The 25,415-nt window shown below is 40.1% G+C and overlaps 1 protein-coding gene across 1 annotated transcript; it reads right to left on the bottom strand.

Moving 5' to 3' along the window:
* Positions 1-322: 322 nt before the first annotated feature.
* Alg10 (ALG10 alpha-1,2-glucosyltransferase) lies at positions 323-10,645 on the bottom strand. The gene is made up of 3 exons (XM_057792056.1): positions 10,366-10,645; positions 8,853-9,050; positions 323-7,328 (listed from the first exon to the last, which is right to left on the bottom strand). Exons 1-3 carry the CDS (start codon positions 10,534-10,536, stop codon positions 6,273-6,275), a joined length of 1,425 nt encoding a protein of 474 aa, XP_057648039.1. The 5' UTR covers positions 10,537-10,645; the 3' UTR covers positions 323-6,272.
* Positions 10,646-25,415: the final 14,770 nt, after the last annotated feature.

Here is a 25,415-nt window from a genome sequence, read left to right as displayed (position 1 = left end):
ACCATCCAGTATCTTCACTGACCACTACAACTTGGAGTTATAAGTAGATCAAGGCATCCAGGTTCGGGATGGGAATTTTTACAGATATATGAAATGTATTCACTCCTCGTTTCAAGACCAGTAATCTAAAGTTAGGTGGGAAAATGGCTTGAAGTAGAGTGAATGGAAAGAGCAAGTGGCCATCAGTTTGGACTAAAAGCATGTTGAGAGGGCACAATAGATTCAAAGTATTAATTTTCTTATGAATAAATATATAAAGCAAATTATTTTAGAAGTTTTTATTCTTTTAAATAGATTTATTTAACAGTTTAAATGACAGGAGTCAAACATTGCAGTCTTTAATAAAATGTAAAACCTTAAAAACCACATTAAAACATATATTTATAGTTATAAAACAAAGATCAAATTCTTTCAGAAAGATTTAAAAATCACAGATCATTTAAAACAACCATTTTTCCAAAATAGGAGTCTTTTTGAGAAATTAAGTTTTAAGCAGTTACATCTGTATTTGATAACAAAGATCTTTGCTTCCTTGTAAATTAATAGGGCTGAAAACTTAAGCCTGCATGGTGATTTTGTGTTCACTAACAATCTGAAGCACTGATAGACACATGGGAAATGGAAGATTGTCTGCTCTAGATGAGCCACTTAGTGTGTTCCTCACTTGTCTGAGCTAGAAAAGTAGTTCATCTAATTATAGTTCCATGGCATTTTTTTCCCCTAAAATGCTACAAAAGTGAAGGTAGGTTTAGTGCCCTTTACTCACTCTGCAAAACAACCATGAGATTATGCTCAGGCTGCCTATTCATAAACCTAAGCTCAACCAGCTACTTTGTAACACTGGACAAATAATCTCTCAGCATAGTTTCTCCATGCCTGGGTAGAGTTAATACCAGAGAACTGAGATACAGTGAGTAAGCAAAGCCTAACAGCAGTAGCCATACAGCAGAGTTTCTGAACCCATCACTACTACTGGAAACAATCCTAAAATCCATGAGACATAGTCATGGAACAAGTGACTTTTGTTTTTACATTAACCTTCACTTCATGTATCTCAGGAAAACATTTTGAGTCACAGTATAATAAGCAGGGCCAGGCAAGCTCTAAGTCGTATGTTTTATCCCCAGCACTGCATAAACTAGGCCTGGTGCAGCATGCCTGTAATCCCAGCAGACCAGAGGTAGAACAGGAGTTCAAGGTCATTCTTGGCTACATTGCAAATTCCAGGCTACCCTGGATTATGAGACCCTTCCTAAAAAACAAACAATAATAAAGGTGAATAATTATGAATCTTTGTGGTTCAAAATACAAAACTATAAAAAGTTTAATCTAGACTAGTAAAAAAAAAAGTTAAATTACAAGAACACTTCAAAATATAGCACACTGTCATCACCTGGTAAACACTTCATTGAAAATGTATACAGACAGTACTTTCCTATTTAGAACTACAGGGAAAACACAAACACATTTTTTTCACTGACAAAGGAATATAAATGTAGGTAAGATGAATACTGTATTACTGGTACACTGAGATATTGTATCACCTTTGGCTACATTGCACAACTCAAATTTGTTTCACAAATAGGGTAAAAGTTCCACTTTAATTTAGAAACAAACTATATCAAAGGCAGGATACTTCAAGAAATACTTGAACTTATCTTACCAAAGAACATAAAGAATACCAGCTTCAGTAACCACAGGCTTAAAATGGCAGGATGTGAGACACCTGGCAATTCTCTCTAGTCACTGAGACTTTCCTGACGAAATGTTTTCAGTAAATACAAAACCTATTTGGGGAGTTCGATACCCCTGAAGAGACCAAGTAATTAAAAACAAAGGCATTTTTCTTGTGAGATGAAACCTATTTGTCGATCTCTGATTTACATTTAAAGCAATGTAGAATGTATAATGCTTTTAAATAAGAACTTATTGTTATTGGAGCTTTTTTCCCAAGTTAAAAAAAAAACGAAATTTTTTTTAAAACAATTTGTCTTGTAATGAAACCATTTGTTATTTATCATTTTACTTGTACTCCTCTGAAAAGCTTCTAACATTTTCAGAAACATGTAGTTATCAGCAACATGACACAAAAGGTCTGACCAGTACAGTAGAAACTTCACTCCCTATTTTCTCTTAATGAACTTTGACATTGAGGCAGAACAGCAAAAGCTCACAGCTTTACGTTCAGTGACAAAAGGAATGGACTTTGGAGAGTCACCAGGGATGCTGGCACTCAGCTTCTCCACCAGTCAAAAAAGAAATCAGCATCTACATCATAGGCATGTGAGTGGGCTCGAGTGATAAAGCATGTAGTAGGCAGGCAGGTAGAGAGACGACAGACAGATCAATCTTAACAGCAAAACATCATCAATAGATGAAGACAACTACTGGAATTCTTTTCATTCCTACTCATATTGAACAGTGGTAAACACATGGCTCAAATAGACTCAAATTTCCAAATGCAAACCGGATGTAATACTTAATATAAGTTTTTTGAAAAAATAATACCCTAACTACTTTTGGTTTAACAGTGCTAAAGGAACAAATTACCACTGATCAATATCTTATTTTAAAATAATGATTATTATCAGATTACAAAATTATCACACAATTTACTTTTAGAAATAACTTCCAGGCATCACAGAATTTAGTGCTGGATTCATGGGTATATTAAAAATATCATCATTACCTAATGTATTGTGTATGTCTTAACAACATATTGCCATCAAATTCAAATACATAAGAATCACCCAAATACAAGTAATTCATTCCTTCCTAGAGCTAAAATACCTGAACACCAGATGTTTCTAACCAGCTGAAATTTCATAATTAAAGTATCACAAATCATCAATACTTCTACTGTAATTATTAAGATGACTCTGTGTTTCAAATAGTATTAAAACCATAGCCTATTGCAGGTAGCACATACACACTAAATGTGCATATCTACACTAAATACTACTGGAAATAATACTCAGAAAACAGGCAGAAGAGGGGTCAGGGTAACTCATTATAAAACAATTTACTTCCTAAGTTGGTAATACAGTTCTTTTCTAGGATACCTGCTTGCTTCTATGCTGAAAACTCCATCCAATATACATTTACCCAACATATAACGTAAGATGTATTTATGCGCTTTATGGCTGTGTAATGGGTATGGATCCATGTTGAAATGAGTAAGACATACATCAGATACTAACCAGAATTCAGAGATACATTCTCATTTGCAATCAGGAATAAACAACCGTCCTTCAACAACTTGTCTTTTTATTCTGGAACCAAAATCAAGTACAATCTACAGTCTTATTTTAATTTCCTCTAGGTAAAATATCATGTCCACTTTGTTTTAACCATTTAGAGACATTCCAATTGCTTCAAAGAGAATAGTGATCTATATTCTTTTTATCTGAGTAGTTTTGAGGTGGACCTAAATTATATGCTCGCTCTTTAGGACTGTACATTAAAGCTGTGAAGCCCTTCTCTTCTCTCTAGACAACTAGGGTGAGCACAATGTCACGTCAGTTAAGTTTACACTAGAAATACATTATAGACATTAGTTTATAGAGGGTTTTATAACAGGATAAACACAGGTAACTATGAGAACAATAATTCCTCTTGCACTATTATGTACTAGAACATATTATGTAAAGAACACTATTTCCACACCATTTAGTGAGGCACAGCCAGAAAAGGAGTACCCAGGGAAAGCATAAATGTGAGCAAAATACATTGCACACAAACCCTAATATATCTGGAAATGATAGTCTATGCCTATGGATTTTACATCAGGTAGAGCTGGTTAACTTGATTACTCAAGCTAAAGGCTAGGCCTTTCCAATGAGACAGTTTAAAACAACCCTACTGGAAGAGGAGTGATAAAGGCCGCAGGGTTCCACAAGTTCTTCAGCAGGAGGTACATTTTCTACAACCACCTTTGAAAATTTTTAACTTAATTATGTGTGGGGCAATGAGGTATATGCAGGAGTGCAGGTGGCTGCAGAAGCCAGAGGTCTGAGATGTCCCAGAGGTGGAGCTGACAGGGCTGGTGTCCTGCCCTGTATAGGCTTAGGAACAACACTAGTGTCCCCTGCAAGGGTGGCTTGTGCTTTTAACCACTGAGCCCCTTTATAATCACTTATTAATCAATAAATTCAATTAAGTCTAATAAGTAAAAACAATTAATTTTTGGAAGTTTCAAACTTTTTCAGAAATATAATTTATAATATTTGTAAAAGGCTCTTTCCAAGAGAAATGATTTTCCAGAGATGAACCTGTTATCTTGAATAACCAAAGGTGAGAGCTGCTGTGGGAAGCTCTCACATACTCATTTAGTGACAAAGACTGGGAGATTCACCAGCAAATGACCATCTTCTTGTCAACTGCCCAGGAAGATTTAACCAAGCATCTACCCTATAAAGCATCAACATACATCCATTTTTAAATCATAGTGAAAAATAAATAGCACCTTTTAATTGATGGCCTCCCGTTCTGGAATGCCAAGTCCTACTATCAATACTTATGGAAAGCAGTGTAGACTGCTCCCTTGTCTCCCTGTAGACCTCCACAATGTTTAATTCAGGAGGGCCTGTAAAAGCAGTCTCCTTTAATCACGTGGGACGAAATGTTTCCTCCATCCCCTCGGTGTTCCTAGATATAAAAGGCAGCAGCAGACAGCACGTGTTTGCAATCTCACCTTCCTGGACTTAGTTCTCTATCATAATAAATCCACCGTGAAGGCAGAAATGGAGGACACCTTCGGATCTGCTCACAACTCCACCTTCAAATACCAAAGCGATGGTCTGTGCTGGCTGACCACTCAGGACTACGTGTGTAACTTTTAGTCAAGTAGTTTTTAAACTTATATACAAATTTACACCTATTTAAAACTCAAAACATAATCCAACAATAAAAGCAAAGTTTTTGGTCCCTTTGTGCGTGCGTGTGCACATGTGTAAAACTCAGAAAGAAAACTGGGCTAAAAAGTAAGTTTTTTCACAGTTCTGGGTTTACAGTCACAGCACACAACTAACCAAGTGTCTGTGTCTGTAATGGAGTAAGACCTGAACGAAAAAAGCTTCTACTAAATTATTAAACTTGAATTTAATAAAATGAATAAACAGTAAACAGAGCCAAAAGAAAAAAAATGCCAGTCATATCCAATACTGTTCCCTAAATTATAAGATAAAGCTAAACCAATGACGTCTCACCTCTGAGTTCTTCTGGTTTGACTGGCTAGAAGAACAATTTAAATTATATGAATTCAGACCTCTTTTGTTTGTTTGATTTTGATCTCTCAGTTAAAGACAAACTTTAACTTAAAAGCTCTTAGCAAGGACATCTCCTAAAAAGTTACTACATCCCCCCAAACAAGACAATGTATACCTGGAACTTGTGAATGGGACCTGACTTGAAAATGTTTTATAGATAATAACCAGGAGTCCCCAGGTAATGCCAGCCTGAATCAGAGGACCCCTAAATCCAAAGGCCTTATCTGTACAAGAAGCCCATGGAAACAGCCCTATGAAGACACAGGCAGACTGGAGGGACTGTCCAAATATAAGGCACCCCAAACAATTGCTGGAGTGAGCTGAGCAGAGACAATGGACTCCCTTCTCCTGAAGGAGTGAGCTATGGTAGCACTGAGTCCAGGTGCGGCTCATCTAAGTATGTGAGGGAAAGTTCTAAGCCGCGAGGTTTGCAGTTATTTTTGTACATGGGCCCTAGGTACCTAACAGAAAGATTATCTGTAACAGGTATTCTAATTAACACGGTTTATCTTTGGCCTGTATAAACATCAAATTAGGAATTAGTTCAAATGGCTTCACCACTTCTGCATTTTTAATTAAAAAACCTGATTCCTAGATAAACATCCCAAAGCCTCTAGCTCATGATTTGTTATGTCTGTATATCCATTCTAATTTAAGGTCGGAGTTATATTTACTGCAATATCTGTCCACTTACTCAGAAATACTGCTAGTTCATTGTAAATGGTTTTCAAATTCTTTGATGTCCTGGTTCGAGGGCTGCGGGGCTTTCCCAGCACCCTCCATGTGCACACACAGAAAGTGCCGAGACCTGGGAAGCTGGCAGCACCAGTGCTTCTCAAGACAACGGTCAGCTACTCTATCATCATTAGTCAGGCTTTTAGGCTGGCCTCAAATTTAATGCTTTTCATTCATCTTCCCTGAGTTCACCTAAGAGGAATTCCACTGCTACTTACCCAGTTATTTGCTGTAGAAAGTCTACTTTTAAAATTCAAAATATTGCTGCCATTACCACATAAACCTTTGTATGTCCTGATTATCTGGCCACTGAAAAGTCTTGTTCAGAAAAATATAAAATGTTAGAAAATTGACAACTGTGTAACAACCAAGTTCACAAACCAGTCTAGATACGGGTGGCAGAGGTATGTTAAGCCTATATATAATATACGGTAAAATGAAGTAACGAAATTCCAGTAGTTTCTGAGGAACTGTAGAAGTGACTAAGCATACAAAAAACATTAAATTCCAGAAAATTGACTTTGATTTCAAAGAGTCAGCTATGGTCCAACCAGCAAACATGTAGGCTGGAACTAATAAATATTTCACAATTTCATGTCTCTGAAATACCCTTTTCCACACGTAAAATGTGTAATGCCTATTGTCCGCCAGTAAATACTTATGGACATAAGTGAATCTCCAAACAAAGAATACTGAGACTGCCAGAATCACAGAGAACTGAACTCTACGTTTCCAAACTAAGCTAAGAAAAGTCCTGACTTTCATAGGAGAAAGTAGGTGAGGGAAGGAAAAAAAAACAGTAAATGAGAAAAAGTAGAATAACTGAGGAAAATGAAGACAGGCTTCATGACTACTCCGGTCACCAATAACAATGCCACCATTAACTACCACAAAAACAAGAAACGCAGCCAGCAGGAGGAGGTAGGGCCAAGTCACAAGGAAAAGCAAACTCAGGTTCTTAAACGACATGGAATACACCAGAAGAAAGCGAAGGACTCTTCTGAGTTCTGAAAATGGCCCTTTCACAGGGGGAAGTTTCTCTTCCTTCTTCTTCTGCAGCTCAGTTTTCCAGGCCTCACTGAACTTCTGTGCAATGATGTGTCCCGCACAGAAGGCAGCCCAGACGATATTGGTCTGACGAAACATGAAGCCACAAAACCCAAGCAAGGCTGAAGTCCTATGATTGCCATAAAGACACATCAAGTAGGCAAAAAGAGTGAAGAACACAGACCCGGGTTCTGTATAATAAAGGAAGTTAAAGAAATAGAGGGTCGGAAACAGTGCCAGGGTTAATGTTGACAAGATTCTCTGGATACTTGAAGAAGCCTTAAAAGAAAAAGAAAAAATTATTTTTTAGGGTAAAATAAATACACTATTTCTGCTGAATTAATGAAGAGATTTATTCAAAAACTCACTGCAGTTTAATTCAAATGAAGCATATTTCTGACTTTGCAACACCATGTATAATACCTCTGGCAATTTTCAGTTACATTAATCAGCTTGGAAACCATTAAAATACTAATGGTGTAAAGCTCTTAAGAGCTTAAAAATTTTGAATCACTGTACAAATTCTTTAGGGGTCGCTGAATAGGAGACCCTGGACTAAGGTACATGGGGCACACAGGGATGAACAGAACGCAGTAAAGATGGCACAGCTAAGTCAGCTTACAACCTTGAGCTGGGGTCTCGGCCCATCTCACCCAGTTCTTTAAGGACAGCCCTTCAAACCTCTACACTAGAGAAAACTGAAATGTGTAAACAGTATTCCTCACCCTGCCCAGTGAGCTTACTTTTTGTACAATGAAATGACAAGAAATTTTTCCTAAAAAAAGAAATCCAGGCCTACTCTAAACTAAATGTCTTCTTTTAGCTTCTTTGATAGTTTCAGAAATAACTATTCTGAATCTCTCTGTCCTGTATCCTTCACTTAACTCTGTCACACACAGTCCGTGCCAACCCTTCGACTAAAGCCCTCCGCAGGTGAGGTGTGGTGACACACACCTTTAAACTCAGAACTTGGAAAGCAGAGGCCGGTGGATCTCTATGAGTTCTAGGACACCCAGACCTGCACAGAGTTTGAGGTCAGCCAGGGCGCACAGTAAGACCCTGTCTCAATAAATACATAGATAAAGCTCCACAACAGCCTGTAAACTTGGCACATATACGACACATCCTGTTGTGTCTGACAAATCTGTGTACTGTAAACAGTTTTACACAAAATATTAAATAGTAGAAACTGCAATTTACAAACATATAATTAAAACTAGTAAGGGAAAAATTGTAAAAATCAAAGTACTCTGTTACAGGTAATGAAAATCATGCACTGCTGCCAGTTAACATTTACTAAAACTTTGCACTAGATACTAGCCTAAGCAACCTCTCTTTATTAAGCAAGCTCCTTTACTCTTAATACAAATTCAATGAGGCAAAATGTATGATTACTGTTGATATTTAAATTACTTCAAATAGATAAAAATATAAAATCATAAAGGAGTAATTTGCTCACGTTCATGTAAGTAGTAGCCAGGACTGAATTTAAACCCAGGCAACCTACCTCCAAGACTTGTGTATGAAGTCATATCTAGCTCCCTCAGCTAAGATTCATTAGACTATCTAATTTCCCAGAGAAGTATGGAGTTATTAAACTGGTTTGGTTTGCTAACAAACACCTTTAGATTTTCAAATAAAGCTATTCCTATATTGAAATATAAACACCTTCTACATATAAGTAGAGAGCATCCATTTAGCTTTGTAAAACCTACAAAAACTAACCGTTGGACATTTTCCTCCTTCTTATATAACTGTAACTTGACTGCATAGAAACTTGCAATAACTCTATTCTGTACATACCTTGTTTCTGGGTTGTACCTTTCTGAAAAGTAAATACAGTAAATAGAAGTTGCCAACACTGAAGAGAAGATTAACAAATCTGAGCATTCCAATGGAACAGACAACATGTTCAGACCATCCAAGGATCCAGCTGGCAGGTTTGACCACTCCAACTGACACCAGATACAGGCCGGGCAACGTAGTAATCATAGGATCCCACTTCAAAAGAAAAGACCGACAGTAAAGCTGAAGCAACAATGACTCCATTGATACAAGTTTGTCAAAAATCAGTTTTCATTTGTTCCAATATCGAATAATTTGTTGAGGACATTCTATGGCATAATTAAATAAATCCTGGCAGATAAGATGTCTTTAAGTTCCAGTTTTAAGACTGGATGTGTGTTCCCACACATCTGAGTATGTGCAACATAAACAAGCAGGTGACTGTGGAAGACAGAAGAGGGCACTGGGTTCTCTGGAACTGGAGTTACAGATGGTTTGTGAGCAGCTCAATGTGGGTGAAAGGAAGTCTGGTCTTCAGCCCGAACAGCAAAAGCTACCAACTACTGAGGCACCGCTCCAGCCTGTTTTAAGAAACCATTTTGCTCCCTGTCTCAAACCTGTTTGCAATTACTAAGGTATCAACAACCAACAGACAGTAAGTTATAATTTGTTTCTACTTCCCAAGGCGCGCTCTTTGGGAAACATGTATTCTGTGACTAAATTGCACAGGCCCCAATTTTACAAGCCAGGCCAACAATAGTTGGACTCTGGAGGATCTTAAAGATACTCAAGTATTTAGAGAGACTGCATTACAAGTTTTCTAAACACAAAACCTGTCAGTTTGGGACTTGTGCTTAGCCCTGTTTGACATCTTGCAATATATTCTGTATTAGAGACTGTAGTTACTATTACTTTGCAGGTTCGTGGTCCTTAAAATTGCAACGGTTATGAGCAAGAGCACCAGGGAATCAGGATTTTCTTCAACGGACTTTATATTTTGAAGCAGTAACCTATACTGTGTGTTCATGAGAGACTATACGGCATTTATCTCTGTATTGCGCATATTTATGTAATTGAACATATATTTTTAAATGATGCAATCTGACTAGTTGCCCATTTATCTAGACAAGAGCCAGTTTCTAAAAACATACAAGGCTGAAGTTTGAATGAAACTATCACTCTTTGGTGGCCTAATAGGCTCCATTAGGCGTCCAAAACACTGAGTGGAATACCTTAGAAGTAAGTTTTGGGTGTTTTGTTTTGTTCTGTCTTCTGCATTTCCAGGGGACACCTGCATGCCTCTAGTCCTGGGGCTTAGGAAGGCAAACTGGTCAGTTGCCAAGAGGAGCTATAATTTGGGGTCCGCATTTCTCGCATCACCTAACAAATACACCGTAGATCTCCAGGATAGGTACAGTCAGCCTTTACCCAGTTCCTTTCACGTTTTGAGTCTGGGAGGGCAGAGAGGGAAAGAGGAAACACACAGAGGTTGGGAGGAGCCCGGCCCGGGGCGAGGCCAGCAGGGACCAACCTGCGACAGGGAGAAGCGGCCCTCGCAGTAGCGCTGCGCCTGCGGCAGGTGGAAGATCTCGTCCATGTAGGGCTCGCGCAGGGCACGGCTGAAGGCGGAGAAGAGCAGGCAGGACACCAGGAAGGTGCAGCTCAGGGCGGCCGAGAAGTAGTAGCCCTCCAGCTGCGCCATGCCGCGCAGCAGCGTCCCGGGCCCAGCCCCGGGTAGACGCCGGCTCAAAATCCAGCGCGCAAGGCCCGCGGCGGCCGGGCGAGCTACCGCAGGGCCGGCAGGCAAGGGATGCTGGGAGAGCGTTGGCCGGAAGCACAAGGAGGTCACCGTTTCCGGAGTGAAGCGCTTACGCAACGCCGCGGACAGCCGTCCTGTCAATCACTCTGCTCAGAGTTCTCCGAGTGGCCAGAGCTCGAGCGAGGGGCGGGGCTCGGCTCGGGCGCGGGAGCAGCGGCCCGCAGGCTCCGGAGAGAAGGGGTTCTTGCGCCCTCTGTTGCTCGGCTGAAGCTTTCTTTCTTTCTTTCTTTCTTTCTTTCTTTCTTTCTTTCTTTCTTTCTTTCTTTCTTTCTTTCTTTCTTTCTTTCTTTCTTTTTTAAATTTATTTATTTATTTATTTCCACAGCCTCTCTTTTCCCTCCCCCTCCCCCGATCAAGTCCCCCTCCCTCGTCAGCCCAAAGAGCAATCAGGGTTCCCTGCCCTGTGCAAAGACCAAGGACCACCCACCTCCGTCCAGGTCTAGTAAGGTGAGCATCCAAACTACCTAGGCTCCCACAAAGCCAGTACGTGCAGTAGGATCAAAAAGAGAGCATTTTCAACAAATTGTGCTGGCAAAACTGGATGTCAATCTGTAGAAGAATGAAAATAGATCCATATCTATCACCATGCACAAAACTCAAGTCCAAATGGATTAAAGACCTCAATATCAGTCTGAACACACTGAACCTGATAGAAGAGAAAGTGGGAAGTACTCTACAACACATGGGCACAGGAGAACACTTCCTACGTATCTCCCCAGCAGCACATACACTAAGGGCATCATTGAATAAATGGGACCTCCTGAGACTGAGAAGCTTTTGTAAAGCAAAGGACACTGTCACTAAGACAAAAAGGCAACCCACTGACTGGGAGAAGATCTTCACCAACCCCGCAACTGACAAAGGTCTGATCTCCAAAATATATAAAGAACTCAAGAAACTAGACCGTAAAAGGCTAATCAACCCAATTATTAAATGGGGCACTGAACTGAACAGAAAATTCTCAACAGAAGAAGTTCGGCTGAAGCTTTCTAACCTCCAGGCTCCCAAACTGCATGTTGTTTCAAGCTACTGCTGTTCTCCATTGCCAGTGAGATGAATTTCTAGAACCTTCATGACAATTCATGACATCCTGCCGTCTCTAGCGGGTAGTGAAGATTGACGCTGATTGACAGGCAAACAGCCCTTCGCTCTTAGTGCACAGGGCAGTGTTTTCCACGTGCCACGCCTGGGGAGACTGAGTTAACATTCAGAATTGGTGTGTTTTAGGAGAGGAATAGTTGTCTTGTGCTTATCATTTTAGTTACTGTTGCGGTGGGTGCTGGCTCAGATCTGTAGTCGAGGCACTTGAGAGGTTGAGGCAGGAGGATTGTTCCTAGTTCCAGACCAATCAGGGATACAGAGTAAGATCCTTCCTTTAAAATAAGCAATAAAGTCATTAATATCTGTCTCTGTTCTAGTGCGTTCTAAAATGTGGCCTTAAGTACCTTAACGTGTGGTACTATGGAATATTTAAGTGTGTGATCTCAAAATGGTACTCACATGTAAAAAGTTGTAGGCTAGGTAGGCTTCACATAATACTTTTATTCTGAAATTGGAGTTGACAACGAAGACTGAGAAGATATTTGGAGAAAACTGAAGATAAAGTATGCTTTGAGTGTGGTTGGTGATGATTTGTAGAAAATATTTCTGCTGATCTCAGGTTCCTTTTGGCAACCACACATCTCAAAGCAGTTGAGATTTGTTTTAAAGTGTAAAGCTCGGAATTGTCAATTCGGTTCTTTCGTTGAGTCATAGCTAATTCTGCCAATGTATGGAAAGCTTTTCAAAACTGGACACACTATTCCCTCTCTCCTAGTAGAAATAACTGGAATTAAATTTCATGATGATGTGTTATTTATCTCCCCTCCACCCTTTATCTCCTCTCTAATTACTGAAGTAAACTTAACAATTTGAGACCATTTCAGATAATTTAGACTACAACCACTTGACCTCAGACACAATATGCTTGCTCTATCCTGACCATACACACAATTATGACAATACACACCTTAGAAGCATCTGGCCTTTGCTAGATATCATGGACAATGTTTGAAGAAAGTAGCACAAATTTACCTCTTTATGCTCGCGTTCTCATAATAATTGCTACCAAGAACTTACTTAGAGTGTTCCCCACTCTTCTTGCTGAACTGGAATGTTGCAAGCAAGCGCAAAGTTTCAGAATGGCTAGGTACCTTTTCTAATTATTTAAGTTTGTTTTTTTGGAAACAAAATGAAGATAGGTAACTTATCTAAAATTATGTAGAAAATGGCAGTCTAGAAGAGGGGAAGGAATTGGAATAAGAACTGTAGCTATAGTCTTATGGTTTATAACTATAATTTCTACTGAACTGAATGTTTTTCACCATTTGTAATTTAAATTTATATCCCACCTCTATTTCCATCAGTCAAGTAGACAAACATATATTGCATCAGGTGAAAAACGTTTTCATCTAGAGGTGGCAGTTAGTGGTCGGTGGGGAAAGAGACAGGTTTTATCCATGCTGTAACCACTGGTAATTTGCTCCCTACCCCGTCATGCTCCTGTGGGATCCCAAATTAGGCTCAGTGGCTCAAAGAGTTCACTTTGCAGACAGATCATGTCAAAATGTGCTGGAGAGCATTGTAAACAGAAAAGGATAGGATAAGTACTCTCTCAAAACACAGAGCCATCATTTCCAGATGGGAGGAACTCTGAGTGGGGGTTCACTTTTTCAAGAGCTACAAACTGAAGGCCTTCCTAACATCACTTCAACAATGTTGAATTATGACACTTTGAGGGGCTGGGAGTTACAGTCTCAGATAGGAAGACACAGAGAGAAGGCCATGATTATGTAACAAAGATGGTGAACTTCCAAGATAGCATCTGCCTTCTTCCTCAGCCTCCTGACCTGAGACTACATAAATAAATAGTCTGGAAGGGTGGGCAGTGTGGCACACACCTTTAATCTCAGCACTCAGGTGATGTGGGAGTGTCATATATCAATCTGTTGCTTTCATTGGTTAATTAATAAACTGCTTGGCCTGATAGGTTAGAACATAGGTGGGTGGAGTAAACAGAACAGAATGCTGGGAAGAAGGGAAGTGAGGCAGATGCCATTCTGCTCCTCTCCAGGGCAGATGCTATGGAGCAAGCTGCCAGGTCAGACATGCTGAATCTTTCCCGGTAAGACTGGTGCTACACAGATTACTAAATATGGGTTAACCAAGATATGAGAGTTAGCCAAGAAGAGGCTAGATACAATGGGCCAGGCAGTGTTTAAATGAATACAGTTTGTGTGTTGTTATTTCAGGTGTAAAGCTAACCATGTGCAGGACTGCCCGCAGCTCCTTACTACACTCAGGAGGCAGAGGCAGGCAGACCTCTGTTAGTCAGGCCAACCTGGCCTACAAAAGCTAGTTCCAGGACAGGTTCTAAAGCTACAGAGAAACCCTGTCTTGAAAAACCAAAAAAAGAAACAACAACAACAACAAAAGCCTGGCAGCTTTTTCTGTCACCCCACGCCTGCCTGTAGACCAGTCTGATAAGTTCAAGATCCTAGAGAAGTTCAAGGTCAAACAATGACCTGTTTACCCCAGACTTACAGACCTATCAGCTTCCCCTTGTTCCAATCCTAAATTAGGGAAGGAAGATTCTTCCAAGACAATCAAAACCCCAGCTTGCAAGGAGAGACCTGACTTTGTTTTTGCATCTAAAGAAAACGTCCCATCCCAAATCAAGGCCATAAGATAGGCCCAATTCTTCAAGAAACCTTGAATACTGGAAAGTAGCCAACCATTGCCACAGGCCCCCAGTCCAGAGGCCACAAAACCAGGCAATCTAATTTAACTACTACCCAGAAGTTTATCTCAACAAAGAGCAGTTTCTGGACCTCGTGAAGCCAACCACCCACTTTGTCTCCACCCCCAAAGAAAACTTATTCTTAGGCCTTGCATGGTGCTCTCTCCTGTAACCTCAGATGTTGAGCTGCAGATGCCACCCTCAAAGACCAATACAGTCTGCTCTCGCCGTTTTAGGATCAAAATGAGTCCATTCATTTTTTTTTTATGTTGACTTATTTCTTATTCCTTACACCACCCTGCCTCCGCTTTGCAGAGGGTCTTCCTCTTTGTGTGTTATTTGCATGTATGTGTGTCTATGTAAGTGTATGTGTGTGTTTCCTCATCCCTAGTAACTTTTTCTTTTTGTGTACTACTTTCTGTTGTCTAAGATTTTCCTGCCTTTTCAGTCTTTAACTGGCAGAGAAAATGACCCCTAGATGATAAGTAACAATGCTTGTTTGTTTGTTTGTTTGTTTGTTTGTTTTTGAGACATGATTTCTCTATGTAGCCCTGACTGTTCTGAAACTCATTCTGTAGACCAGGTTAGCCTCAAACTCAAAGATCTGCTCATCCTTGTCTCTTGGAGTTAAAGGCGTGTATCACCATGTCCAGCTTATAAGTAACATGTTTTGATAAACTCTAAACGTTTTCCTAAATTCTGCCCCTAAATCAAGACATCCCATTAAAATAGTAACTACTGGGGTTTTAATGAAGAACACTGTATCTCCTTAGATCTATTTCTAGAAACTGGATCGTTTTTAATAGATGTTTATTTTTTTTAAAAGATTCATCAGTAAGGTGGTGAAATCCATTATTATTGAGTGTCAAACTATTTGAGTCTTGTTACTTAAATTACAACATTTGGTATTGTGGGGAAATAATTTTTGCTGAGTTCTAAAGATACTGTTAGCAAAGAAGTAAGCCTTTGGTTAAAACCGTTGAAAATTTTGCATTTACCACTGCCTATGAATTTATGCATCTTATTAAAGATAGCCTTTGTTTAGTGAATATAAAGAATACTTGTGAGCAAAACACTTTTTCTGAATAAGGCTTCCCAAATATTATACCTATAGGTTAAAAAATGTATTTAAGTGTCCCCTTACACTGAAGTATTGTCAAATACTTCAGGATAGACATTCTGTCTTACTATCCCTTTTCACATACTGCTGAATCAGACTTTGGCTACTTACAGTTTTTACTTGGTGAAGAGACATTTGGTTCTATACAGCAAGGACTACAAACCTGAGACATATCCTACACAGTAGCCTCCGAAATGCAGTTTTAGACTTGCAATCAATATTTGTTTGATGTCTTATCACTGGGAAATGCGCAAGCAGAAAGTTTTAAATGAAAGGAAACATGCAAAAAGTTTCAGTTCAAAATGTGGTGGGGCTCCCAGCAGAGAAGACCACGTAGACACAGTCCGTTGAAAGTGGTTATTCCAGCCAGCTGGTAACTACGTATACATAATCAGAGAATCTACGTGCAGCCCCGAGCCTTTCTCAGGACCCATACTGAAGCAAGAAAACCACATCCTGGATGGAAAGTTGTGGTGGTTTGAAAGAAAATGCTCCTCATAGGTTAATAGGGAGTGGCACTATTAAGAGGTGTGTCCTTGTTTGAAGTAGGTGTGTCCTTGTTGGAGGAAGTGTGTCATTGGGGTCAGGGTTTGAGGTCTCAGATACTCAAGCCAGGCCCAGTGTGTCATTTTCTTCCTGCTGCCTGCTCATCCAGAGGTAGAACTCTCAGCTCCTTCTCCAGCACCATGTCTGCCTGTGTGCTGCCAAACTCCCATCATGGCACTACTGGACTAAACCTCTGAATTATAAGCCATCCTTAATTAAATGTTTCCCTTCATAAGAGTTGCCATGGTTGTGGTGTCTCATCACAGAAGTCCTCAAGGTTCCCTTCTCGCAGCTGCAAACTAAGAAGATAGTCACAAAAGCCAAAATGTGCAATTAGCAAAAACAGCGAGGTCAGGTTGACCATTGCAGAGAGCCAGTATCCGGGAGTTGTTTTTGTTCGCAGAATTGTTTTTCTTAGGTTCTCCCTTCCAGGTACTGGCACTCAGGAAAACAAAGTTCATCCAAGGTAACAAAACACAGTCACCATAGGCAACGTACAGCTCTTATGACAAAAAAAGTACTAGCAAGTATTTAACTGAAAATATTGAAGATACGGTGGGGGGACAAACCTGCCTGCTTTTCTGGAGCTGTTCCAGTTCTCAAATATGAATTTATGACCAGTCATCTAGAAATTGTATGTTGTACACCGTACAATCCAATTTATAATTCTTAAAATGGGAACCCCACACCAGCAATGCTAGCAGCACCCAAAAACCTGTAACAAATCCGAGTCACCAGGTTAGTGCCTTGAACTCATGAAAGCAGAAGTTCCGAAATTAAACCGAATCACTTAATAATCAATTACAGGACTGGGGAGATGGTTTGGTAAGTAAAATGCTTCCTGTGTAAGTATGAACATTTGAGTTCAGATACCAACAGCTGAAAAAAACAACAACAATAATAAAACACCCTCAGGCATGGTGTGTGCCGTAATCCTAGCAGGAAGATCTTGAGATTCCACTAGCCATCTCGCTCATTCAAATTGTTAAGATCAGATCAGTGGTTCTCAACCTGGGGGTTGACTGACACTTTCACAGAGGTTTCCCAAAATCATCAGAAAAGACAGATGTTTATAATATGATTCATCACATTAGCAAAATTACAGTTATGAAGGAGCAATGAGAATAATTTTATGGTTGGGGGTTTACCACAACATGAAGAATTCCATTAAACGATCTCAGCATTAGGAAGGTTAAAAACCACTGCTCTAGATCATTTTAAGGCCCTGTCTCAAAAAAATTAAGGTGGAGAGCCGTGTGATGTCATCACTGTCTGGCCTCCATAAGCAGGTACACACGTGTGCACACTCATCTGTGTACAAAGGACACATGCACATGAATACAACACTCCACACACAAGTCGGTTATGACTGTCTTATGCATCTGCACCCTGTGTATGTGAATTTCCATAGCAGTTCTTGCTCTTCTGATGGCCATGCAGGCTTGTTTCCTCTGACAGTCTTGTTTGTGTTTGTTCCTGGTCCTTCCTGTGGAGGAAGAGTCTTTCCTGGTTCCTTATCTTCGGGTTTTCCTCTACCGTAAAGCAAAGTACAAGAGAGGTGAACTTCAAGTACAGTTTAGTATTTTTGACCATATTTGGATAAATTTTTTTCTTGGAAGATTTCTATATGGAGAGAAAGTGCTTTTTCATGCTATTGCTGCCTATAGATGAGAAGAATTTTCAAAAACAGAAATATCATGAAGCTCTGGAATTTTTTTGCATTTAATTCATATAAAACTTATGTACCATGAGTTGGTGAGTAAATGAGACTGACAACCATCGTGGTGAAGTTCCAGAATAATTTAAACACTAATGCGAGAAATGAGACTTGACAATGACCCAATTTTAATTTATAAACAACTTATATTTTAACTGACACTATGATGTCATCTAACTTGGAAATCTCAGAGTTGGAACTGAGTTTTGCCATCCAGATTTAAAAAGGAAAAGCTAAGTTTCAGCCAAAATCATGTATGAGTGGGGTAGGTGGATTAGTCCCTTTGGTTTTAGAAGCAAAGGAAATATTGGGGCATCTTTAAGTCTAGCGATTTGGTAGATTGGAACACATTTAAAATATTATTCTTTAGCTATGTTTATGCTTTGGATTTAGTATAAGCATATATAACATGAGTTTCATTAATAAAATTTAAGTTCAGATACCTAGTGCAGATTTCCTTTTAGGGCAGAGTCCACACTAGAGGAATTCCCTAATCTGTGGTTCCTGTCCTTCCCTTCTTGTATGCTTTATGTACTTTCTCTGAATAAGGTGTTAGACTACATTAAATATTTTACATTTACTTAATATATTAAAATGAAATACTCTTCTGTTCACTATTATCTCAAAATGGTAGTTCCTGTAATTTTTTTTTGCTGATTTTTTTTATTAATTAATTAATTTAATTATTAAAGATTTCTGCCTCTTCCCCGCCACCACCTCCCATTCCCTCCCCCTCCCCCAATCAAGTCTTCCTTCCTCCTCAGCCCAAAGAGCCAGCAGGTTTCTCTGCCCTGTGGGAGGTCCAAGGACCACCCACCTCCATCCAGGTCTATTAAGGTGAGCATCCAAACTACCTGGGCTCCCACAAAGCCATTACATGCAATAGGATCAAGAACCCATTGCCATTGTTCTTCAGTTCTCAGTAGTCCTCATTGTCCATTATGTTCAGCGAGACCGGTTTTGTCCCATGCTTTTTCAGTCCCCGGCCAGCTGGCCTTGGTGAGTTCCCGATAGAACATCCCCATTGCCTCAGTGTGTGGGTGCACCCCTCGCCGTCCTGAGTTCCTTGCTCGTGCTCACTCTCCTTCTGCTCCTGTAATTTTCGAGTTTCAGTCATTCTAAGTGTGAGAAAGGTCTGTGTCGTTAAATGGTTGTGATAACACCTACTTCCACTAGAGGGTGATGACAGCTTTAGCGGAATCAGGACCCGTTTATTGCCTTTGCAACTAAAGTATTAGTCCTCCATGACAGGCAATCAGACATTTGCCTAATAAGCCTGCCATGCGGGGGTGGGGAGGGCTCTATTTATTTGCTTTTGAAGTTCATAGTTTTCATTAGCAATAATTCCTCACTATTGTTTTTTGTTTTCTATATATATTGTGTTCTCCAACAGTCTTATGAGCAGACTAGACATTTTGGAAGCATGAGAGAGACTGGAGAGTCTGACAGAGAAGCTCACATGCACAGGTGTGATTGTAGACTGCCCCTGGGAATGGCTAGAGAACAATGGATACGTTTCTGGACCCATCAGTCACAAGATCTCAAGTTCTCATCTCCGGGGAAGGTTTCTATCCCAGGACTCAGGCAGAGATCTGACAGAAAGGGAAGAGAGGGGAAAACACTCTGCCCTTTCTGGTTGGAGCATCAAGAAGGCTTTAGGCCAGGATTCTTCATGAATCCAAAGCAGGGGTCTGTGCTTCTGCTGGAAGCAGGAGATACTGCAGGATCTAGAGCTGCCTCCGACCATCCCAACAGCACAGATGAACAGTGGAAAAGACACCCTCAGAGTACGAGACTGATTCTCACCAAAGGGGACCATGATGCAGGTTCAGGTCGTCTCTTACTGTGAGTGCTGCTCCCAGTGATAAGTAGTTCACTGCTGCCAAAGGATGAGGCCGGGCAGGGGCGACCCCTGCAGGCTTGGAAGGACAGCTGACAAGAGGCACCTATGGTACACGAAAGGCAAATCTGTACAAACATTTGAAACAGATATCCATTTTTTTTGTTTTGTTTTGTATTGTTGACTATTGAGGGTCCAGGTCCCAGAAGTCAGCACCAGGGTATGCAAAGAAAATCCATGAATGCAGGTCAGGGGAGGCTAGGCTTTTCTCTCTGGGGCACATAGAAGGAAACACACTTTCTGCTGGTAAACTAAGAAAAAAGGAGCACGCTCACGCTTTATCAATATTATATAATTTAAGCAGAATAGTCCTCTAGATCATCTACAGCTTTATGTGTGCCCAATAGATGGAATATACACATGAGATAAACACACACGCAGCAGGAATACACCCAGAGCTGTTATTGGGGAAGAAATGAAGTTCTCAGGGAAGAGATGAAGTGACTCATGAGAGGAATTACAGACAGGAGCAGAGTTTCCACAGCCAGTGACCCCACGGCTTTGCAGGGTGGGACTCCCCACCAGGAATCATGCCTCTGATGGGTCAACCTGCTGAACACTAATTGTCACCTGCTGTATACTCCCATGGCAACTCTCTGGAGTTTTGGGTTTTAGTTTCTGAGACAGGGTTTCTCTGAGTAGCCTTGGCTGTCCAGGAACTAGCTCTCTAAACCAGGCTGACCTCGAACTCACAGAGATCTTCCTGCCTCTGCCTCCCCAGTGCTGGGATTAAAATTTGCACCACCACTGTCCAGAGAACCATATTTAAAAGCCCAATTATGCCCTTTGATGATGTATCCAAAGCGCACACTTAGGTTAAGATATATTCCAATAGTATAATGGCTCTAGAAAATGTGTGCATTTTCTAGGTCAGACATTGGCAAGAGGGTTGGGAGATGATTGCAGTAATTTATACTTCTTCAAACAGTGTGTGTTTCAAGGACTTTCCTAGTCAACACCTAATGCTGTTTATTTTCTTCTTTTACATACTCTAGTGCATAGGTAAAGGCATGACATTTGGTTTTAATTTGCTTTCTCTGATGACAGTTGAAATGTTGTTTATGGCTCATGGCTCATTTGACTATGCTCTCTTTTAAGAGGCCTTTTTCAGTTCTGTTGTCCCTTTTTACAGGAGACAAATTTTGATGGCGGTTGTAACGGTTCTGAAAACCCATGCAAATGTTTGGCTAGTGAGTGGCCAATGTCACTGCTGTGTGAAGAACCAGTCTCCTAACAGGAGCAGGGGTTGCTTGCTTCTGGGCTGGAAAGCACTCACAGCATCAGGACCAAGCTCTGACAGCAGCGGGGGTTATTCTGAAGTCTGCCTGCCTGCTTCTTTTATACTCCCACAGTCCTGTTTTGTATGTATGCATTTGAAAACATTGCCCAAGAAGTTTGCCAAAAAGAACTTCACTAAATATTGAAAATGAATAATTCCCACATCATTGTTCAGGAATGAAAGCAAGACATCTTGAATTTCAATCATAGTTATTACAGGTTCTATGTTGTCATCTAAAATGCTCTAAATGGTCCCAGATTGGCAGGAGATTTCAAAATAATAATTTTCTTTAAATGCAATAGAATTTTAGCCCATTGCCAGCTTCTGACTTTTGAAAGTCCGACTTCTGTCTGTCTTTTACCTTGTTCTCATCATCTCCATACATGAGCTCTTTTGCTGCTGCGTCTTTGGAATATTTTCTCTCTCACGGTTTGTGTTTGCATGTGCTTTTTAAAGTATTCAGGAAGACTCCATAAGTCAGAACCTTGTATTTCAATGGTTAACATAAATCTTTACAACTGAAATACTGTCTGGTGAGGGAATGTCAGAAGAACATTCTGTATAACTGAAGCTACGTCATAGACTTCTATCCATCCCCATCCATATGCATCTGAGATTGTCTAGTACTGACAAAATGAAGCTATACTAATGTGTAGAGTCAGAAGAACAGCTTTAGAGAGTTTATGATGCTTATAGCTGAGAAGATATAATCAAAGATTGGTAAGAATAGTGTGACTTATTTAGAAAAGTTGCAGTGTATAATAATGCTTGGTTTACTTTTGGAATTCAATTACAAGTGTGTTCTCTACCTGGAGATTTAGTTCAGTGGCAGAGTCTCGCTTTGTATGCACAAGGTCCATGATGGAATTGCCTACATTGGAAGAAAAAGTGTGTTGTGAACTGGTACCAGTCTAGAACACTGTAGGATCATTGTGTGACCAGATGGAGACAAAGACCAAGACTGTGTTGGTTCACTTCTCTGTTGATGTGATGAATACTATAGCCCAAAGGAATTTGAGGAGATAGGAGTGTGTTTGGCTTGAGCATCCCAATGCCAATCAATCACCGAAAAAAGCAGAGTGGGAGCTTTGGCAGGACCTGTGAGAGGGAACGTGGAGGAGCGTCTGCTAGCTTGCTCCCTTGACTTGCTTACTTTCCTCTCTTATAGAACCGAGCACCACCTGTCCCGGCTTGGACTAGCCTGACTCACATCAATCGTTCAACAAGAAAATGCCTCACAGATTTCCTTACAGCTCAAACTGATGGAGACAGTTCTTCAATTGAGAACATTCCTAAAAGTATCCACCTTGAGTCAAGTTGAAAAAACCAAATCAGACCAAACCAAACCACTACAAAACATCTAACTGTCAAAGGAATAAGGGCTTTGATCTTTCTATATAGCAGAGTGTCAGAGTCATTTTATGTCCCTGGGGTCTAACATCTGAAAAGTGCTTCTATATTTTATGTACATCCTATTCTTCTTTCATTTCTCATTTGCATTGATTGATTTAACTGTTTTTGTTAGGATTGTCAATATATAATCATTAGAAAATGAAGAAGCATTTCCTTTTATGTCCATTGAGAAAAATTTAAAAGTCTTATAATAAACAAAACTTTAGCTAAAAATAAAATGTAAGAAGTTTGACTTCATCCTATACCCTGATGATTTAGGAAACATATGACCATGCTACTTCCTCTCAATATACTTCACTTTCCCTTTTTCATGTGTTGGAAATCCAGTGTCCTGTGATTGCCTAAAATGTTACCTATGGGGTAGGGAGACGGCACAGAGGGTGAAGTGCGTCCTATGTATGAGAATCAGCATATTAATCCTTAACACCGACATATAGCCACATGCGGCAATGTATGTCTCAGAGGGAAGAAATAGGAGACACCCTGGGGCTGGATGGCCTACCATTAAGATGAAACAGCAATCTCTAGATTCACTAAAAGACTCTGTCTCAAAAACAAGGTCAGGAGTGACACAGGAAGAATTCTGATGTCGACATCCCCCCAACACCCCACACCCCCCACACACAACACACATACAAGTAACTACACCTATAAATAAAAACGCACGTACATCCACTCATCATACATACAAAATAGACCTTTGCTTATGAGCCAGCCTGCAATAACTAACCTTTCTCATAAGCACCAATTCTTTTTCCTTTTCCCACAAATGAATGCAGAAGCGCCTACTTCTTCCCCTTTACAGGCTCAGTATTAAATTATTCTCTACAATGAGATAAAATGCCTACTATGTTTTTCAAAACAAAATAAATCCTAGTAACCACACTTAGGTTGAATAAGCTAAAAACTCTGCTTGTAAAAACGAAAGAGTAATAGATAAGCAGATAAGCAAAATGCCTACAGTAGATCGTGTGTATGTATAAAATGATTACAATAAAACTTCTTACTTTTCACAGTTAATATATAGCAATAAAAGTTTTTATCAAAGACCAAAGGGACTTGTTTGTATGTTGGTCTTCTTTCTTTCTGCCCTCTTGAAACTTGGACCTTGTCGCTGTGCACAAATGCTTACACAGTGGATATGATAGTGTGTTAGAAACCTTTATATCACTGGGAAAAAAATACCTGTTATAGACAGCTGGACAGAGAGAAGGTCTGGGCTTCCCATTTCAGAGAGTTCAATCCATTGTCGCTTGGCTCTGAGCACTTGGTAGAACATTGTGTTAGAAAGAGCAGAGGCAGAAAAGCTTCATCACTTTGTTGGTGACCAGAAAGCAAAGAAAAGGAACAGGATTCAGAATCCTAAATGACCTGCAAAGGTACTTTTTGCTACAATATCCCGACTCCTAAAGTTCCCAGAATCTCCTCAAATCGAGCCACCTGATAGGGATGGACTGAGGTTTTAATACACGAGACTGTGAAACACCCTTCACAAGCATAGAAAGATTCTGACAGAAAAATTGCAATCAGCTTTTATACTAGGCTTTTGTTTCTAAGGGGGGGGAGAAAACAGTGTTTATGGACCTCTAATGCAATGGGTCTATTCATTTCCACACTTCACTTAGTTTAGACAGGGATGACATTACAGGAAAGAAATCGCATCCTAGCTCAGTGTGGGAGCTCACACTGCCTAGATGACATTGTCCAAATAGGTGTGAGCTACAGAAACACACACGCACACACACACCAATTCATCAATAACCTGCTTCAGACAATTTCACAACTCTAATTTATTTTAATTATAACTTATAGTTATTATTATTATTGTGGGTTTTTAAAAAAATAAATCTGTTTTACAGGTCTGGAATTGATTCAAGTAAAATTTATTTATCTAGGTTACCAGGTCTGTGTCCAGTCCTTTATGGAGGTAAATGCAACCCTCCCCCACAGTGTCTTCATGCACTAACTAGCCAAATCTGAATAGTCAAAACAAGTTAAAATATATGCCAAATGGTTTGATAAAAATATTTTGATTCAACTTATCAGCCACTTAGCTGTCATTTTTCATAAACATAGCAAGCAACTCTATCAGAAATTTATACTTACCTTAGTGGAGAAAATCCACATTGCTGCCTGTATCGGGATTGATCTCTGTATTTGTTGTGTGTCAAAAGCATTGGCCTAAACAGCAGCTCAGAGATTGAGAATTTTGTGGGATGATATTAGTTTTCCACCGTGGATGTTCATAACAAATCCGTAATATATAACATTATATCCTTAGTTAAACATGATTACTGCCATTGTAGAGAATCAAGTGCGTGTCAAAGCCTCCGCAGAATCAGCCCAGCTGCCTCACTACCATGAGGATGTCTCTTCAGCCTGGGCTCCAGATGGGAACTTATACAGGATCAAGTCACAGCAGCCAACATATGGGTCACGTTGTTTCCGCTGCAAAGCCTGCTGATCCTGTTGCAACTATCACATTGCTACAAATCACCATGTGCTCTAGTTTAGATGTGACTTGTTCTCAAACCAGTCCTGTTGAGGCTTCACCTCCAGTGGCCGTTCTGGGAGGTACATGGCATGAAGATGGATTTGTGCATTTCTTGAGGGACTTCATTCTTGCTCGTGCTGGTCTAGATGAGCCCCTAGGAGAGTTGGTGGCTGTGAACTGGGCCTGCCACCTTGTATCTGGCACACACACTGTTCCACGCAACCCTTTCTCCCTTTACACTTTGTGGTTCTGAGTAGAGCCATGATGAGGCCCTCGCCAGAACCTGAATCTGTACTCTTGGGCCTTCGGACCTTGAATTTAGAAAAGGTCTTTACTTTATAATTCTCCAGGCTCAGGTGTTATGCTTCAACAGTACAGAATAGACTAACTTACCTTCTAAACCTGATAGGAATGACATGCTACTAAATTAGTGTGTACATGGATAAATGATGAAAATAAACTGACAGGGATATGAGATATAATATCACCTGAGTTGTATGGACAGGTGAAAAGTA

The sequence above is a fragment of the Chionomys nivalis genome, chromosome 17 (assembly GCF_950005125.1).
Source record: "Chionomys nivalis chromosome 17, mChiNiv1.1, whole genome shotgun sequence".
NCBI classification, from domain to species: Eukaryota; Metazoa; Chordata; class Mammalia; order Rodentia; family Cricetidae; genus Chionomys; species Chionomys nivalis.
The sequence above is the reverse complement of the archived record's forward strand: the minus strand, read 5'-3'. Positions and strand labels throughout refer to the sequence as shown.